The 20,663-nt window shown below is 39.1% G+C and overlaps 1 protein-coding gene across 1 annotated transcript in view; it reads right to left on the bottom strand.

Annotated features, from left to right (window-relative positions):
- The window catches only part of RASGRF2 (Ras protein specific guanine nucleotide releasing factor 2), a 170,346-nt gene that overhangs the window by 22,580 nt on the left and 127,103 nt on the right, over nt 1-20,663 (bottom strand). The window contains exons 11-15 of the mRNA XM_064279696.1: nt 15,670-15,779; nt 12,224-12,342; nt 5,700-5,860; nt 4,471-4,537; nt 3,774-3,910 (exon numbers count right to left, since the gene is read on the bottom strand). Of these exons, the coding sequence (XP_064135766.1) occupies nt 3,774-3,910; nt 4,471-4,537; nt 5,700-5,860; nt 12,224-12,342; nt 15,670-15,779 (594 nt within the window). The remainder of the gene's footprint in view (nt 1-3,773; nt 3,911-4,470; nt 4,538-5,699; nt 5,861-12,223; nt 12,343-15,669; nt 15,780-20,663) is intronic.

Raw genomic sequence — 20,663 nt, 5'->3', positions numbered from 1 at the left:
GGGAAACAGGCTAAGCTCAATCGATAGTGGAGCACTTTGCCCCTACTACCCGAAGTTCAAACTCCACATCAGCAAAATGAGAAAGTCTTCAAGAAAGCTCACTATCTTACTCAGCCTTTAGTGCAGTCCACACGTAATCACTGCCTCCCCAACTCTTTGGCTCTTCACTTGGCTTCCAGAACACTACATCCTCTTGCCTGTCCTCTAACTCTCTGGCAGTTCCTTCTTAATCCTCTTTGCTGTTCTTGTTCTTCTCCCTGGCCCCTCACTCAGTCCATGGCCCTCTTCCTGTCTCCATCTACGCTTACTCCACTGGTGATCTCAACAGTCTCACAGCCTAAAATCCCACCTAAATGACCCAGACCCTCTCCTAAGTCCTGGACTTCTATGTCCTACTGCCTGCTTAACACCTCCACTCGAGTATCTAACAAGATCTTTTTAGTGTCTCAAATTCCATGAATGTATGTATATAGCACACAATAAACAAAAACCCACTGCCATCAAGTGAATTCTGACTATCTAATTCAGCATACCTAAACTTCTGATTTTCACCCCAAAATCTCTTTCCCAGCAGACTTCCCCACCTCAGTTAATGACAACCCCAGTCTTCCAGTTGCTCAAGCCCAAAACTTTGGAGTCCTCCTTAACGCTTCTTTATCTCTCACATCCTATATCTAATCCACTATGAAATTCTGTTGGTTCTATTTTCAAAATGAACACAAAATTTAAATCCTTATCTCCAACTCAACTCCTGCCAAGCTGGTCTGAACCTTTATCATCTCTCACCTCAATTCCTGAAACAGCCTTCCATCTTCCCTAGCTGCTTTCACTCTTGCTCTCCACTCATAGCCTATTCTCAATGCAGTCGTCAAAGTAATTCTTTTAAAAGTGAAGTCAGGTCATGAAATTCCTTTGCTCAAAACCCTTCAATGGCTTTTCATCAGACTCAGAGTAATAGTCCTTTCAATGTCTTAAGAGGTCCTCCAAGATCTGGCACCTGTTACCTCTACAACTTTCTCTCTTGTGTTCTCTCTCTTGCACACCCCACTTCAGCCACACCAGCTCTCATGCTGTTCCTCAAACATGCAGCATCCTCCTGCTTTAGACCCTTTGCAGTGCAATGGCTGTTTCCACTCTTTAGAATGACATTTTTCCCATCATATAACCACATTGTACCTCCCTTACCTACTCTAAGTCTTTTTTTTTTTTTTTTTTAATGTCTCCTTCAGAATGGAGTGACCACCATTTTTAAAACTGTGCCTACCTACACCTGGAGCCCTGATGGCATAGTGGTTAAGCACTCAGCCGCTAACCAAGAAGTTGGCAGTTTGGGTCCACCAGCTGCTCCTTGGAAACCCTGTGGGGCAGTTCTACTCTGTCTATAGGGTTGCTATGAGTCGGAATCGACTCAATGGCAATGGGTTTGATTTTTGGTTTTACCCACACCTACCTCCAACAGCCTGATCCTTCTTACCTACCCTATCACCTTCTAACATAAAATAAAATGTGCTTATTTATTACATTTATTGTTTATTTTCTGTCTTCCCCACACTAGAATATAAACTATACAAGGTCAAGGAATTTTTTGTTGTTGTTGCCTTTTTTTGTTGACACTATGTTACAAGCACCTAGGACAGTACCTGGCACATGGTATAATTACAAAATATCTTTGTCGAATGAATAAAACCACAAGTTTCAAAATCACACATGTCAAGTCTCTATTGAACATAATGATTTCATGTAATGATGTCACCATCACGCCATAAGATACAATTTTCTGTTAGCTTTTTTCTCCAATTCAATTGCAGATAGAATCTAGCATACTTTTTTGCTAAGCAAAGTATTAACCATACCAACTTAGAGAAATAAGGAGGAAGGTGACACTTTTGCCTCAAGGTATAGTCTAAGCAGAGGGAAAGACTCATTTGTATGCTTGAGGCAGGCAAAGCATTGGGTACCTTTCTTCAAAGCAGAAGGCACAGAATTATTCATGAATCCTTGAGATATGTCTGTTTTTAGCAATATCTTACCAGGCACACTAAAGACGGTCACCTAAAGCTCTTATCAACTCTGTGTCTTAGATGCCCCAGTTACATCATAAGGTAGAACAGAAGCTAGAAGCAGCTGGAGAAACACCTTTGCCTACTCCTATTCTCCCTGCTTATCTTGGCTTCACAGCACCTATAAAGCCTCGTTGCATTAAGTTGTCTCACTTCTTTTCTTCCATACTAGCCTGTCTGTCTCCTCAATAGCCAGGACCATCGCTGTATCTCTGGTGCCTACAGGACAGCTGGCAGCACATGGTGATGGCTCAATAAATGCTTGTTGAATCAGTGAACAGTCCAGAGTTTCATGAGGTAGGAGATGTATTACAAATAGGGAGATACTTAACTAAAGTATTAATTCTGACAGCATTGAGCTAATGAAAGTATTAATGAATTACTTCAAAGATGTACCTATTTAAAGGTCAGGAGAGTCCATATTTTCATTCTTCAGCTAAAAAAGAAGTAACTCACTTGTAGCTATTTATTTATCACCAAAGAATCATTCTCACTTACTCGCCTTCTTGGCCATATTTATTTATTGACGGTGAATTCACTACTCACCATAAAACCATATTTTATGGTTGCAAGTATATAAGTAAAATTTCAGCTGTAGCCTTTCCGGCAAAGGCTGTTGAGACTGCTAGAGCAGACCGGATTGGGTTTGAGTCCTAATAATTATCCAGCTGTGTAGCCTTGGACAAACAGCCTTCCAAATCTCTGTTTACCTTCAGAATATTATTGTAAGGGCAAATGAGATTAGGTTTGCAAAACTTATGTGACATATAAAAATAATTATTACTGCCATTCATTCTTTCTCTATTTGCTCTGAGTTTTCAATTACTGAGAAAAAAAATCCAAGTATCTGAAGAACTTCCATACAGTTCATATTTTTACCTAAGTCTTGTATATAAATCACTTTCAGAAGAAAGCAAGCAATGAAACCCAGAGTACATTCCTTTTTGCTTGCTCCAATCTTCCCTGACTTTACAGTTTTGAAGATAACTATCAAGGCTTCTTCTAACATTTTCTTTACACAGTGTCACTTTTCTCCTACATTAGGTACTGGAGCCAAAATTTTATGTAGAGCTTAAATGTAAGAATGTCCACGTGCAATCGTGACCAGTTTTGACACATATTCAGATCATATCATTGATATGACAGATAGATACAGGTAGCAATTCCCTAGATGGGTATTGCTGTTCAAGGCAATGTAAGCAAATCTGTTCCCTAATTTTTTTCTATACATACTACAGGAGCTTGTTTTAAAATTTCACACTACAATTAGTATCTCTTCTTTGATTTAATTCCTTATTTGTGATTTCTCAGCATAGCCCATATTAGCTGTTTTTGTATCTTAAAACTCTTACCATTTTCTTTTTTCCGAAGCATATAAGCAAAAATCTAGTAGGGTCATAGGTAAATTTATTACTCACAGAACAATTTTAACATATACAAGTGATTACATTTGCAGCTAGTACAAAAATGTCCAGGAACTAAGAGCAGTTAACTACATTTCAAGTAAAAATTAACCTTAAGAATAAAAGCAAAGAACAACAACAAAAACCATCACGGCATATCAAGATATATATACTGGTGATGGTATTGATGGCAGTAGCCAGATGTGATATTTTTATAAAAATAAAATAACTCTAAAAGTCCTTCCCAAAATTCATGCTGTCAAATTAGAAAAAAAATAATAATAATACATGGAAAAAGCAACTTGCTTACCTGACTTATGTCACTTGTCCAGGCAGCCTTCTCCTGACGCGAAGGTGCCAGCAAGACCACAGTGAAAGGGGCAGAATCAGGGGGCTCCACCACTATTTTAAAATCCAGGTGGCCAAACACTTGCCCAGAACCTTTGGCTTTAACACACGTAAACCAAACAATGAGACATGAAAACAAAAATATGAGTGATAGCTGCTTTCATGTAGCTCTATTAATACAATCAGTGTGTACCCAAGTACAGAATCTCTTTTCAGCAATGTACTACTTCTCGGGCATGGGGAAGTCCTTAGGAAGCTCAAAAGCAGATGAAGAAGCCGAGGTCAATCAGTTATTCATGACTAGAATCCAGATTTCCTTCTTCTCATTTCATTTTTTTTGGGGGGAGGTTTTTTAAAATGTCCATGATTTGCAGAATTCTAACACTCTACTTAAATTTCTCTTTCTTCTCTACCTGACACCGAAAAGTCACTATCATGAGACAAACACCATAAAATGTGAATTCCCAAAGATGGTTTAAAATTTTGGCTCTCAGTTTAAATGGCTAGACAGACGTCTCATATATAAGTGAATCCAGAGGTTTATCCTGAGGATCTATCCTGCCTCCCCAGGTAGCTCTTCTTAGCTATAAGGGAATACAAACAAGGGCCTATATTTATTTTTATTCTAATATAATTCTAAGTGATAGAATGTGACTTACGGTCATCGTCGCTTGCGTCTGGCTCCTCAATCAATGTACATTCTATTAGAGACAGAACCCCACCTGCCTGGACACAAACACAAACTGAGGGTCTTGCACAGACTGGGAAGCTCTGACTTGTAAATTTTATATTCAAGTTGCCACAGAAGAGAACACAGCAATTCTGCATCATAAAACATTTTCAGACTCTGAAACTTAGATGTGTAAAAGAATTGAACTCATTTAGCTTATGATTCTTCTCCCTGAGCCTACTCTCACTGCCCATGCTTGTAAAATGTCGCAAGTCCATTCGTGAGAGACTAAAGAGCACCTTATTGCCTTAGAGAGTAAATGCAGCTCAGCAAAGAGACCCAACTTGCCAACCGGGACATGGTTTAAGCGGTAGAAAAGCCATCATCAGGATGATGGAGAATATTTTTCAGTAATAATAACAAAGAGGATAGATAATATAATAGATATTTTTAAGCGATAATTATAGACAGTATAGATAAGTGATTCTTTTTTCTGTAAAGGGCCAGATAGTAAATATTTTAGGCTTTACAAGCCATATGACCTTTATCCCAACTACTCAATTCTGCTGTTGTAGCACAAAAGCAGCCACAGACAATGCGTAAAGGAATGAACATGGCTTTGTCCCAATAAAACTTTATTAACAAAAACAGGTGGCAGGCTGTGGCCTGTAATTTGCCGACTCCTGATGCAGAGAAAAAGGAGCCTTGGTGGTGCAGTTGTTAAGCACTCAGCTGCTAACCAAAAGGTCGGTGGTTTGAACCCACTAGCCACTCCATGGGAGAAAGATGTGGCAGTCTGCTTCCCTAAACATCACAGCCTAGAAACCCTATGGGGCAGTTCTACTCTATCCTATAGGGTTGCTATGAGTCAGAACTGACACAACGGCAATGGGGTTTTTTTTACAGGATACAGAGTAAGGTAGAACAGTATTTAGCAAATATTACATCAGTACACTAGTGATTTGAAAGATTTTTGTAGCTCAACAGTCATCAACTAATAATACTTTTTAGTTGTTCAGGTTGTGGTTTTAATTGTATTTCTTTACAGTAATACACAAGAAATAAATTTTTATTACTTTGAATTAAGTGACAACAAAGTAAATATTAATTTTCATGCAATAGTGACAACCCATCTGATGGTAATACCAGGCATGATAGTAACCTTAATACATCTTAAGTGCATGGAATATAAATGGAATAATCATGTAAAAACAGTACCTTGAGCAGATGCAGCTTTCCTCCTGAGCTTCTTGTACAAATTAAAAAGTGTTTTGTAAATAAGAAGCATTGTCTTTCTCCTTCCTTTTTCAAAGACAATGAACCCAGGCGCACTTTACTAAGTTTCCCCCTCTCAACGGAAGGTACTTGAATAAGAGAACCTGGTGGTCACAAAAGTGAAGAATACACAACGATTAAAATTCTGTCAGGCAAGGGCCATTCCTGTGGCAATAAATACTAAAGCTGTTTCTCAAGATCCAAATCAAATGAAACCTGTTGCCATAGAGTCGATTCTGACTCATAGCGACCCGATAGAACAGATTAGAACAGCCCCATAGCATTTCCAAGGGGCACCTGGTGGATTTGAACTGCCGACCTTTTGGCTAGCATCTGTAGTACTTAACCACTACACCACCAGGGTTTCCTTTCTCAAGATACCAGGGATTTATTTGATACACAGTAGAAACAAGTAAATCCCCTACACTTTGAGCAGAAGAAACAATACATTGTATTTCAACAGCCAAACTAGTTTCTACTATTTTTGTAACCTACTTTAAACTCAATTCTTCATCTATAATCTAGAATATAAGTTTGAAAGACAGTGAAATTGAATTCAAAGAACATGGCACTTCTGCCATCTGTCTTTGGTGATCTGATACTAATCAACTTACTTTTCTAAAATAAGGAACATATTATATAATTATGTAGAGTAATATGATAATGTAATAAAAAGCAAACAGAATTTACTCTTCCTGAAGCATTGAAGGTAGATAAATGGTGTATTGATATAGTTTACTTTTTACTTAAAAAATAGAATATACACGAATATTATAAAAATACATAAATTATACAATTCAATGCAATTTAGTTAGGGACTACTTTTAAAGGGTACTAAATAAAAAAAAAACTTTTATTTTTAGTTTTTTATTTCAAGTTATACTGAAATGATATGTGATAAAAATTCTTTATGGATCTAAACGGAAAACAAACTACATAAAATCCGTATCCTGACCATTCCTGTGAATAAAACTATCTTCCGTTCAAAGGGAGAAACTATGCACAGACTTTATTTAATACAGGGATCACTTCTTGATTGTTTCTAGATTTTGCCCTAGTAACAGCCTCCCTCTCCCCTCAAAAAAGAGAAAAGCCCAAAATGTAAACAAAATTCTAACTCATAAAAAAAGACCAGACTTACTGGTCTGATAGAGACTAAAGAAACCCCAAGAGTAAGGCCCCCAGACACCTTTTTAACTCAGTACTGAAGTCACTCCTGAGGTTCACTCTTCAGCCAAAGATTAGACAAGTACATAAAACAAAATGAGACTAAATGGACACAATGGCCCAGGGGCAAGGACGAAAAGTCAGGAGGAGACTGGAAAGCTGGTAATGGGAAACCCAACGTTGAGAAGGGGAGAGTGTTGGCGTGTCATGGGGTTGGCAACCAACGTTAGAAAACAGTATGTGTATTAATTGTTTAATGAGAAACTAATTTGCTCTGTAAACCTTCATCTAAAGTACAATTTTTAAAAAAAAAGAAGAATCTTTACAAGGCAAGACACTAACCATCAGAGGGAATTCCATTTTCATAAAAACCAAATCAAAAATACAGTTTGAATATATAAACCAAAAAAAAAAAAAAAAAACAGAGAGAGACAGAAAAGTTCAATATTAATTAATGTCAACCAAAAGTACTAAAAAGATTCCAGCAAACCCCTTAGCTCTGACTTTTGAAATGCCCTGAGCCAGTGATATTTCTAATATCTCCTTACTCCACCACCTACCCCAAATGCAGCATGACAGAGGCTCACTTCAGCTTCATAAGAACTATGTTAACTTCAATGTTAACAGTGGTCATCACTAAGACACAAGATTGTAGGCAATCTTATTTTCCTCTTCATACTTTTTCTGTGATACTTGACTTTTTTTTTTTAATGAGCACAGATTACTTCTATAAGTGGAAAAAAACCCACTAAAGTTCTTTATATAAAGAACACACATACATAAAACAGTAAAACTATGATTGTGAGTCACAAAACCTTCACATTAACATATGAATATTCCAAATAGTATCTATTTTTTAAGATATGCAAGGAGGTAAAAGGACTCAAGTTTCCATCCCAAATTTCACTCCATCTACTTAGGTGAGTGTTTAAAGTGGAGCTGCTTGACAGACACTAAGTAGACAGCTATTCTGGACCTAAAGAAGCAGTCCTGGGGGAGGAGTAGGAGAGGGGAACAAAAGGGCCAGGAAGCGGCTGGATTCCCGGGAAGGGCGTGGGCAAGAGAAGAGTGAGTGAAGGAGTGATATCAGTGGGAACAAACTGGCAGAGCCCACATAGAAGGTGATTAAATGTGAAGAGTAAAGAAGTATGGGCAAAGCAGACAGCAGAAAGGTTCAAGAAGTAGAAGAGCATGTAATAGCAGCAAAAGGGTTATACTCATGGCCTCTCTGGGATGGAATCAAAGTTGGAGGAGAATTTTCAGATGACCTGGCTTATCCCTTTCATTTCACAGGTGTGGAAACCGAGGCCTGGAAGGCTAAGTAGCTTTCCCAAAGTCACACTTAATCACGTGCCATAGCCAGGAGAGGGCCTAAAAACTGAGCCTTCGAAAACAGGCAGATGGGAAAAGGCAGTTATGGTCTAACTTTGTCATGAGTGCTTGCAAGTCTTCCAGGCAGATTAGTTAGGGTCCAGTGACAGACTGGGGCTTGGACAAATGACTTGGTGGACAAATGGGTTTAGAAGTCATTTTTTAAAAAGCTATAATGCTATCTCATCTGATTTTGGAGGCCTGGTGGTGTAGTGGTTAAGGGCCCAGGCTGCTAAACTAGAGGTCACCAGTTTGAATTCACCAGCTGCTCCTTGGAAACCCTATATGGCAGTTCTACTCTGTCCTGTAGGGTCACTATGAGTCAGAATCAACTCATTGGCAATTGGTTTACAACCAAGGCTGTGAAAATTTGATAATAATGTGTTTATTGGTAAATGCTTCTAGCAATTTAATGATTTTCTAAGTCAAGAAATTACGGAATATACTGCCAGCTCATATATTATTAATTACTGTGAATTTCAGCTTTGAGGTAAAATATGTTTCCTTGGCAACTATACACTAATTTGCTTAATCTGTAATTGTTCACCTTATATCTAACTAAAAAAAAATATCTAACTAGGAAGTTATATATATTAGGTATGTACAAAAATCTAAATATACTAATTAAAAGTGAGAAACTGAAACACTGGTTTATAAAACAGTAATATTTGGAAAAATCATATTAAGTGTATTTTTTTTCACATTTTATTTTATGTTTGACATGATATTTTAACACTGCCATGAGATAGGAGAAAGCGGTCCTTCTCCAGCAAATACAAACTAGAGAAATAATAATTTCTCAATATCAGACCATTGCTATGATAGGCTCCTCAGTATCCTGGTCATCAGACTACCTAACAATTGGGATCAACTTAAAACAAAACTTCAATCACTAAATTCCCATGGAATGGCATTCTAGACTGGCTGATACTGTTCTAAGGAGATCTTTCAGATGATCTGAATGACTTATTTTTTTCTAGTCCTCAGAATAAAAACTAATTTAAGACTGACACCATGAACCCATGTGCACACACATACACACATGTGCACACACTCATACACACTGAAATAGACCCTATATAATCCCAAAAGTAAATGACACAAATTCTAGCACAACATCAGAGATAAAACATAGTCCATTTCATAGAGAATGGAATCCCTCCAGATTTAAAAGAATACCCCCACTCCTCACTTATCAACATGATTATGTTCCAAAGTCCAGGTCGTTATGTGAAAATCGGTGTTAAGTGAAAATGGAGGATGACCACATCAGAACACAAAAAATGGAGGATGACTACATCATTACATAACTACATAACTACAAATTACATCATTATGTAACTTCCAAATTACATCATTGCATAACTGCCAAGCCACTGAGAATCATGGCTCATCCAAGTTGATACATAACCTTAGCCATCACAGCCAGTGTTACTCTCTCCTTGCAGCTTGGCATTCGTTAGTGCCAGATGTATCTCATTAATGCACAAAATAATCAGATAGTAGATTTTCTACTATTGTCATAAAAGCAAAATGCCAGATAACCAGATAGTCAATAAATGAGAAGTAGGTGCAACAAAAGCACTTCCAATGGGTCTTAACACACTGTTAAAGGTATTTAGTGGAAGTGATAAGAGGAGCAACCAAAGCAAAACAATGCAAACTCTTCCAGATTTTGTCTAATTGGATTACTTTCTACTTTCAGATTAAGGTCTGCTTTTTTTAAAACCACCTTTATTGAATAATTCCTAAACAGACTAACCAACCAAAACAGCAATACAGAAGGATATCACTGAAAGGCAAACCATTATACTGATATCAAGACAATAATAACATCAGGAATATTATGGGCTGACAAAAATGCCTTAAGTGTATGGCATACAACAAGGAATAAATAACATATGAACATGACTCAAGGGGAGAGGTAGCCCATGATTGATTTTTTCCAGGTGCAGTGAAAAAGAAATATGTCTTATTCAATATATTTGACCTTCCAGCATTTTTCATTACAGGTGCTTAGACCAAAATAATCTAAACTTGCAGAAATATATTAAATGTTTATGGATAATAATATTTTGCAATCAAGAATCCTTTCAGAAATTTTACACTAGTTATAAAAATACTTTCATTTCCATTTCCATTCTCACATACTATAAAACTTAAGTCAATCAGGAGATGTTTCTAGTGAACTACAAACACGAGAAAAATAGAAAATAGGACATCTTACAATCATAACTGCAATTCAACAAACAAGTCAGTGTAATCCAATGCCCATTTTCCAAGTATCTATAACATGGAAAGCATCACACTAGGCACAGTGGGGCAGAGAGAATTCATACCTGCTGCCCTTCAGAGTTTACCATTATTGGGAGAGATTGGCATGAAAACAAACACCAGTAATACCCAAGAGGATGAAATACATGCACCCAGGAGCTAAGTGTCTTGGAAAAGAGGCAGGCAAATTCATTCCAACTGGAGGGGCTGGGGAGGAGAGGTGAGGAGGAAATTTAAAAAGGCTCCTTAGAGTTGTCTGACCTGACCTGGTAGGATAAGCAGACCTTCAATAGGCATGAACCAAGTAGATAAGAGCATTCCAGGCCACCCAGGCTAGGGGACAGCACAGGTAAAGGCACAAAGGTAGGTAAGTACCTGGAGGGCAGGCAGCCAACATGGGGGCACGGTGTGCACAGAAGAACAGAGAGGAAATTACACAAGTGGGGACTCAGAGTTTACGAAGGCCTGATATGGTTAGCATTATATTCCACTATTATTTAAAGAAAAAAATAGTATCTAAAGCCCAAAATGGGAAAAGGTATCATTTCCTAAAATATAATTCCAAACTTTAACATGTGTGTTTTCTCTCTTTGTAAATAAACAATGGAAAATAGAACGGCATGTGTTAAACTTTTTAAGTATTCAGTGCAAAACTGAATGTTCACTGCACAAATAATGTCTTGTTTAATGAGATGACAAATATTTTAAGCAGCACATTATGGTAGACAACAGCAATGCAAATACCTTCAAATGATACTGGCACATGATAAACAGAAGCGACAATAAAGGTTAATTCTAGCTGCAAACTCATGCACCACTCCTCAACAAATTCAAATACACAAATGTGTACCACGCTTTATCTAAAATCAATTCCATGGGGCGTGATACCTTACCCCAGAACACCTAAGCATTTAAAAACAACTTGGGATACGGTTTACTGCTTGCACTTTGGAATGAGAGTCAAGTAGGAATATGCAGTGTTAGGCTGTTGATTCTCCGTAGTTTCTGGCACAAATATCTCCGACTCTTCTGAAGCTCGTAAACTTAATTGACTGGGCAATTTCCCCAAAACACACCTTGCAAACATGACACCTTCGCCACTGCCAAAGCATGGCAGGGGTCAACTGTAAAACATGTCGTCTGGCAACTGGAGTTACCAGTTAAATCATATCAGGCGGGGCCGATCCGGAAGTGCTGATGAAAAATGGGAACAAGAGGCAGCTGTTCTCACTGCGGACATTGTCCCCACCGCTATGTGAAAGAGTTTTGAGTAATGCAAGCTTCTCTTGGGCCTTTGCCTGGATGTCGTCGCCACCTGGCACTGCCACTCCGATCGGCCAGACCGACCTGTCCTCCTTGGAGCTGTAGAGAATGTCCGGTCCACTGAGGAGGAGAGTCCAGTCAGAATGTAATCTACTGTCCCACTCGTGCTTTACTATTATTGTGTTGCTGTTTTTCAGGGCCCCTGAAAAGAAACAGCACAAATGTGGGCCTCAACCACAGCCTCAGTGAAGGCTACGGGGGTGTCCTGCATGAACAGCACCGATTACACAGCTAAACCAGGCCTGCTCCAAAAGCCTTTCCTGGATCTGTCAGTGATAACGTGACAGCCACAAGGATCACTTAGATCACAGGTCCACTGAGCAAAGACTTACCTTGACGGATGAAAGTCTGGCTAGTGTCCAACAAAATATCACAACCCTCAACGATCATTCTTTCTATGGCGAGATTTTTCCTTATGTTCTCAGTGTCGCTCACTTCATCATGCATCACCCTGTCAGATACAACGCAGACAGAATCACAGAAAGAGACATTTTCTACTTCTCTAGCAGGTAAGCAAAGAAGAGCTAAGTTGTGAGTTGAATTTTGTTTCCTCGGTACCTGTAACCATGACCATATTTGGAAACGGGTCCTTGAGGATGTTATCAGTTAACATGAGGTCATACTGGAGTAGGGTAAGTCTTAATACATTCTGAATGGTGTCCTTATAAAAGAGAAGAGGTACAGAGAAACAGACAGAGGAAGGACAACCATGTGAAGATGCCTATAAAAGCCAAGGAACACCTAGGGCTACCAGAAGCTGGAAGACACAAGAAAGGGTCTTCTTATAGAAATTTCAGAGGGAGTGTGGCACAGCTATAAAGCATTGTAAGGAAATGTGCAAAGACCTGGAGTTAGAAAACAAGAAAGGAAGAAGAACATACTTGGCATTTCGCAAGCTGAAAGAACTGAAGAAAAAAAAGTGCAAGCCTCAAGTCACAATACTGAAGGGTTCTATGGGTAAAATGGAAACCCTGGTGTCGTAGTGGTTAAGTTCTATGGCTGCTAACCAAATGGTCAGCAGTTCAAATCCGCCAGGTGCTCCTTGGGAACTCTACGAGGCAGTTCTACTCTGTCCTATAGGGTCACTATGAGTCAGAATCGACTCGACGGCAATGGGCTTGGTTTTTTGTTGTTGTTGTTCATTTGTTTTTTTTGTGGGTAAGATATTGAATGATGCTGGAAGCATCAAAAGAAGATGGAAAGAATGCACAGTCACTGTACCAAAAGGAACTGGTCAACATTCAACCATTTCAGGAGGTAGCATATGATCAAAAATCAGTAGTACTGAAGAAAGAAGTCAAGGTGCACTTGAAGGCACTGGCAAAAAACAAGGCTCCGGGAACCGACAGAAGACCAATCGAGATATTTCAACAAACAGATGCAACTCTGGAAGTGCTCACTCATCTATGCCAGGAAATTTGGAAGACAGCTACCTGGCCAACCTACTGGAAGAGGTCCATATTTTTGTCTATTCCAAAGAAATGTGATCCAACAGAATGCAGAAATTATCAAACAATGTCATTAATATCACACACAAGTAAAATTTTGCTAAAGATAATTCAAAAATGGTTGCAGCAGTACATCAACAGAGAACTGCCAGAAATTCAAACCAGATTCAGAAGAGGATATGGAATGAGGAATATCATTGCTGATGTCAGATAGATTTTGGCTGAAAGAATACCAGAAAGATGTTTACCTGTGTTTTATTGACTATGCAAAGGCATTTGTGTAGATCAAAACAAATTATGGATAACATTGTGAAGAATGGGAATTCCAGAACACTCAATTGTGCTCATGAGCACTTGTACATAGTCCAAAAGGCAGTCCTTCGAACAGCATGGTTTAAAATCAGGGAAGGTGTGCATCAGGGTTGTATCCTTTCACCATACTTATTCAATCTGTATGCTGAGCAAATAAATCTGAGAAGCTGGACTATATTAAGAAGAATGTGCATCAGGATTAGTGGAAGACTCTTTAACAACTTGCCATATGAGACAACACAGCCTTGCCTGCTGAAAATGAAGAGGGCTTGCAGCACCTACCAATGAAGATCAAATACACCTCAACATAAAGAAAACAAAAATCCTCACAACTGGACCAACAACGAACATCATGGTAAGTGCAGAGAAGATTGAAGTCAAGGATTTCATTTCACTTGGATCCACAATCAATACTCATGGAAGCAGCAGTCAAGAAATCAAACTATGTATCACATTGGGCTAATCTACTGCAAAAATATCTTTAAAGTGTTAAAAAGCAAAGATGTCACTCTAAGGACTAAGGTACACCTGAACCAAACCATGGTATTTTCAGTCACCTCATCCGCATGGGAAAGCTAAACAATGAATAAAGAAGACTGAAGAAGAATTGATGCCTTTGAATCATGGCATTGGTGAAAAATATTGAATATACCATGGACTGCCAGAAGAATGAACAAACCTGTCCTGGAAGAAGTACAGCCAGAATGCTCCTTAGAAGTGAGGTTGGCAGGACTTCTTCTCATGTCCTTTGGACACGTTATCAGGAGGGGTCAGTCCCTGGAGAAGGACATCATGCTTGGTAAAGTATAGGGGTCAATGAAAAAGAGGAAAATCTTCAACAAGATGGATTGATACAGTGTCTGCAACAATTTGCTCAAAAAGAAATGATTGTGAGGATGGTGCAGAACTGGTCAGTGTTTCATTCTCTTGTACACAGGGTTGCTATGAGTCAGAACTGACTCAACAGCACCTAGCAACAACAACAACACGGCCCAGTTGACACGTTGATTTCAACTTCTAACATTCAGAATTGTGAGAAAATAAATTTGTTTTTAAAAGCCACACAGGTTTGGGTATTTGTTAGAGCAGACCTTGTTGTTACCTGCTATCCAGTCGATTCTGACTCATGGTGATCCCTTGTGTTGCAGAGTAGAACTGCTCCATAGGGTTTGCAAGGCTGTGACCTTATGGAAACAGATTGCTAGGCCTGTCTTCCAAGGTGCCTCTGGGTGAGTTCTAACAACCAACCTTTTAGCCAACCTAGTAGTGGAGTGCTTAACTGTTTGTGTCACTCTTGGACTCCACACAGCAGCCCTAGGAAACTAATAAAAGCTTTATCTGCGAAGCACAGTTTTATACTTGTATCAGTCTAAGTGTGGGAGGAGGTTGTAGGGGAAGCAGACTAGGTTTCCAGGCTTCAACAAGTTATAACCAAAGCCAGGCCAATGTACACAACCCTTTGAAATGGCAAGTGTGTCAAAGACCAATGAGTACCCTGGAAATACTGTTGATAAATGCAACAAGGAAGCAACAGATTATACGGTTAGCCCCTTAGTTGAAATTAGGTTGCTATTTCTTGAAGGTAGAGTAAATTGAGAGCTTTATACCATTCAAAGCTAAAGAAACAGATATAAATAAGTACTTGAAACATTGAAAATAATCACTGATAAATCCAAAATACACATTCTGTGGGTTTTTGCCAAGTATGAAGGCAAAAAGGCAACTGAAAATTCTTTCTACCATGCTGAAAAAAACGTGAGCCTTTCCAAATCTAAATTCAAATACATTCGATCCCAATTACATGCTCTAAAGATATTTTAAAGATATATTTTATATTTAAAAATATTAAGATATTTAACTTCTAAGAATATATTTAATATTTTAAACATAATATATTTCACTTCAAGGTAAATCTGAGAAGCTGGATGTGGCCTTGCTTCTTGCTTCTTGCTTTTAGGTTTCCATAAGAGAATAATTTGCTGCTTTCCCAGCTCAAGTCTTATAAATTCTCTACATACCTGGACAGTTCCTCTAGTTTTGATTTAGCAAACTCCAGACTCTTCCTCTCTACATGCTCATGGGGTGTATGAGCTAGAAGTTCATGAAGTGTGATGATATACCTGGGGATCTAAACGCAAACAAAGGCAGACTGAGCAGGAGGCCAGAATGGATCACACCAGGACATTCTACGGCACCATCATCACTTCTGAGAAGTTCGCCTCTACTCTTACAGTATTGATTATTTTACAAGTATATCATTCTAAGAAATACATGTAATACAAATGATGCTTCAGACGTCACGTACACACAGACTTCACCAAGCACACATGAAAAGTTGTAATAAATGCTTATGTTACAAAAGGAACAACTCATTGTTTTTTATTTATTTATTTTACATAATCATAGATTTTCACAACTTGGCTGATAGGGAAGCACATATAGCTATCATCAAGTCATTTCAGTCTGTGTTTTAGATATATTTGTTTGTAAAATTTAAAAAACGACAATCCTATGATAATGTTCTCTTTAAGAATTGAAGTTTGGGAGATGGTTATACATCCATCCTTATTACATTGTGCTCTTGCTATACCTCCACTCACCCCCTAGCAGTAAAAAGCGTTGTTTAGTTAGATCATTTATTTGTAATTTTATGAACAGACTACCTATCTGAATTCTGTCAAAGACAGAAACTCCACCAACCCCATGGAGGTTTTAATGGGACACAAAATAGAATTAACTCAAGTTATAGTGATTCAACATATTTATTTTTTATTGGCTTATAAACTAAAGATTTTTAGAAAGCAGAGAGTGTGGGTTTAATTTTAATAATGCCATGTCTGAGCCACGGCTACCATAACACTGACTGCCCACTGTGGGTCAGATCAAGGCTTTGTACATGAGCCCAATCCTACAGCAACAAAAGGACTATCTCTCCATTCTATAGATGAGGAAACAAGGTGTAAAGAGGTTTGGTAACTTGCCCAAGGTGGCCTCATAGTACAGCCTGGCTCTGACTAGTGTACTAGCTGCATCCCATCAGAGCCCACCCTTGTGGTTCTTTACTGTGGAACCAGGATCTCACTCAAAAGTTGAAAAGACCTCTGAGAATGAAGCATGTGAAAAGAGCTTCCCAGAGCCCTGTGGGTAGTTCCTTCCATTCTATGCTGAGGTGCTGGTAGCATCACCTATAGTCCTACTTTTGCTCTCTTGCAGGTGGTGGTCTTCATTTGGTCGTTTACTAATATTTACTGAGTGCCCACAATCCATGCACTATGCACAGAGGGCAGTGCCATCAGCATAGCAGACATCCATCTGCAGCTCATACTGTGGGATCCCGTCTCAGGGAATGTCAGTGTTAAAGTTTCGAGAAGTGCAGAAAGACTTGATTACAGGAGAGTTGAATGCTGGAGGACATATGGAGGAGGCTTGCTGCCTCTCCATCTCATAGACTTGTCACTAAGACACAGCCTTTAGAGCTGTCCTGCTTGGTGCACCCCCTGGCATAGGTGTGGTTTCAAATATCCCTGTTGTTGGCGCAATCCCATGATCGATAAAAGTTTACCTCTAAGTTAGTAGTTCTACAAGAAATCAAGGCAATCAACCCCCAATGTACTCAATTTTTCATGACAAAGAGGGCAGGAGTGGGAGAGCCTGACTACTTATAATGCACTGAAAACCCACAAAACTAAATTTAGTCAATAGTTTCATGATCCTCCCCCATTAATTAAATCTATTTTAGAGAGCTGTCTGGCTAAGATTCAAATGGATGGATTTTTAATTCAGTAACTGGTCCTTTCCTTTTCTGGTGGAAGAACTAATAAGCCTGAAACTGCCAAAAAGGAGGCAAAGGAAGGTCTGCACAGAAGTCAGATGGCCCTCCAATGGGCTCATCTGTATATTCAAGAGCTGATTATAAGTCTGTTTTTAAAGACACACAAGGATCATAGTAAGTACTGTCCGAATGAATCATAATTCTGCTTCAATTATGGAATGAATACTTGCCACTTCATAGACATTATTTCGGTAGCTTGCTCTGCAATTTCAGTAAATAGGGGGTAGAGAAGCAAGTGGCTACTTTCTGGAGAACATCTAACAATGCTGTTCTTGTCAGGGGCAGATTTCATGATCAGCTTACCTATGGACTTTCAACATGAAAATACCCAAATGAGCAGATGAGCAGCTGAAGCCAATTTAAACAGTAGCAGACAAGCCACTGTCTTTGCTAAATAAAATTATGTTAATTAACGACTACCTTATTTTCCATAACAAATTTCTTGACAACACTTGGACTTAACTGGTATGATAGTTCAGTCGGGGATAGTTTCACAGCATCATTCAAATTCTACAATTCTTCCACATCTCCATAGTTCAATAACAGCAGCAATCAAAGTACTTGACTAAGGGTCCAGAAGGAAGTACAATACAACACCTTCTCTCTTCTACTCAGATACAGGCTAGAAGCTTCCAATCACCTCTCCTTCTCCCTCTGCTCTCACACCAACCTCTGCCCCATATCTAGACTCAAGGAAAAATCTGGGCCAGAGTACCCTTGATGGTTTGAATGAAGGCCATCCCTTCCAATGTTGCCTTGCAGCAAAAAGTGTACAGCTTCATCCTTAGGCATCCAGCCCTACATGGGGGTCAAGTGCAGGTGCAGAAGTACTGCTGCTAAGACAACATATGCAAAGGGAACAGATATTCCCTGGACCCTCTGAGATAGCAAATGGCTTCATGACTATTTCACCTCAGTAGTGGAAGGAGCAAAAGGCGACCAGAAGGATAGAATGAATTCAATAAGATAAAACCTTCAAACTTCTGGAAAGGGTGATTTCTGCCTAGGTGTTTCATACGGTCATTCCTAGAGAGAAGACAGAGAGGAGCGAACAAGACAAAGGAGACTGAGGCCCTTGGGCAGCAAACTTTCAATTTGCTCCTATCTTGAAACTCCACCAATTTTGGCCTAAATTCTTTAAGTTTGAGGCTTCACCCAGAGCAACGGATCTCAGAAGCTGAGACTTTTGGTTACCCTATTCTGGAAGAACCTAAGATTCAATATCTGACCCTTCATGTAAATTCTAGGCTTTGGGACCAGCATAATTTTGGGGAGTCCTAGATTAACACCAGGCTCCTTGCAATATCAAATAGTTACACAACCCAAACATCTAGAACCAATCTAATCCTCCTAAGGTCATAGAGTCAGAGAACCAGTCTCTGGGAGATAACTAGAGCTCATCTGCCTCAATTTAGAGATTAAGAAATAGAGATTTAGATTGGTTTAACTGTTTTCCTCAATACTATGGTTGAAAGGTGAGCAAGACATCCTAAAGATTCCTAGTCCAAAGCTCTTTTTCTGGCACTATGGGAATTCTTAAGGTCAATCAAAATGCTAAGTCACTTTTATGGGGCTTAAAATTCAGATGGGAGGTAAGGAAAATTGGCAGAAAGTATACAACATTTTTAAGAAATTAAAAAATCTTTCCAAGGCCCTATAGTCAACCGTGCTTGGACACCTCACCCTAGAATGTAAGTATTGTCTGCCATTTTAGAATATTGAGAGAATCACACCAGGCAGGAATTAGGTAGCACCTGAAAAGACATTAACAGGCTGTCCAAAAGGGATCTAGGTCTCTCTCTAAATGCTCTATGTGTTTTTTAAAACTCTACCTTTGTATAGCCACCTGACTTGGGGCTGCTGAACAGATACAATTTTGGGTATTTAATCACTGTTGTTGTTGTTGGGTGCCGTCGAGTTGATCCCAACCCATAGTGACCTCACATGACAGAGTAGAACTGCCCTAGAGAGTTTTCTAGGCTATAATCTTTACAGGAGCAGGTTACCAGGTCTTTCTTCCACAGAGCCTCTAGGTGGCTTCGAACCACAAATGTTTCAGATAGCAGCTGAGCGCTTAACCAGTGCATCACTGGGGCTCCTTATTTAATCATTTCCTAGGAGTAATTGCCAAAGATACAAATATAATCTCAGAAGAATATTACATAAATTTATTTAACTGTAAATTAATATTAAATTCTAATTTTACCCAAAATTAATATGTTTTTGAATTTTTCCTTATGAAATAATTCCTGAGAAAGGCAAGGAGCTCAAACAATTCAGTTCCATGGGAAAAAAAATAATAACAACATTACAAAGTTTCAGTATACTTAAGTGGTTTCAAATGCATCCTTCTGGTTTTTAAAAACCAGACTAAACTTCCACGGCGACTTCCATGATTTCAAGCAGGATTGACAAACTTTAAGACAAACAATTATGAACCAGAGCAACATTTCTTTCTGAGGCTACAAAATGATTAGTTGGGGTCAGAGATGCCTGTTTAGGAGGACAAAGTGCCCCTTGGTAACCATAACACACATGATTAGTAGAATTAGTTTACCACATGACAGTTTTTAAGCCTGGCCAGAAGCCCCATAAATTCCACAATGGGAACACTCAATCCTTTCCCAAAAAACAAAATCGACACTTTTCAAAAGAACAGGAGATTCAATACATATTTTGGGCTCTTAATTCTCACTCAAGAGCTCCCTCACACCAAAGCCCTAGACACAGGACAGGAAAGAAGGTAAGTTCCCGATCACTTAGGTTGCTCTAGTCCCAAAAAGTGAACGTCAGGGCAAGGCCAGTCCTGGTTACAGCTATCTGACCAGGTGCCAAGAGTCTCAGGTCCATCCAGTGCCTTCTGGTACCTAAATTTCCACAGCCGCCATGACTGGGAGGTTCTCCTTGAGGTCCCTGGAACTCCAGCCAGAGGAGTCTCAACAGCAATCACAATGGGGCAGGAGGATGGGCAGGAAAGCAAAGGCCCTGCCAGCAGCCACCACAGTCCCCAAGAACCTTTTCTGCAACCAGCATAAACTGGAACATTTGCAGAGCATCCTATTTTTGTAAACCTAATAATATTTTTAAACATGCTGGAGGAGGAGACTCCATGGAAGAGGACTGTGTAGGATCGTTTCATAAAGAGAAAATTGTGCTGCTTTTCAAAAAAAATCATTCTCG

This window comes from Loxodonta africana, chromosome 2 (genome assembly GCF_030014295.1).
Source record: "Loxodonta africana isolate mLoxAfr1 chromosome 2, mLoxAfr1.hap2, whole genome shotgun sequence".
Classification (NCBI taxonomy): Eukaryota; Metazoa; Chordata; class Mammalia; order Proboscidea; family Elephantidae; genus Loxodonta; species Loxodonta africana.
This window is presented reverse-complemented; position numbering and strand designations above follow the sequence as displayed.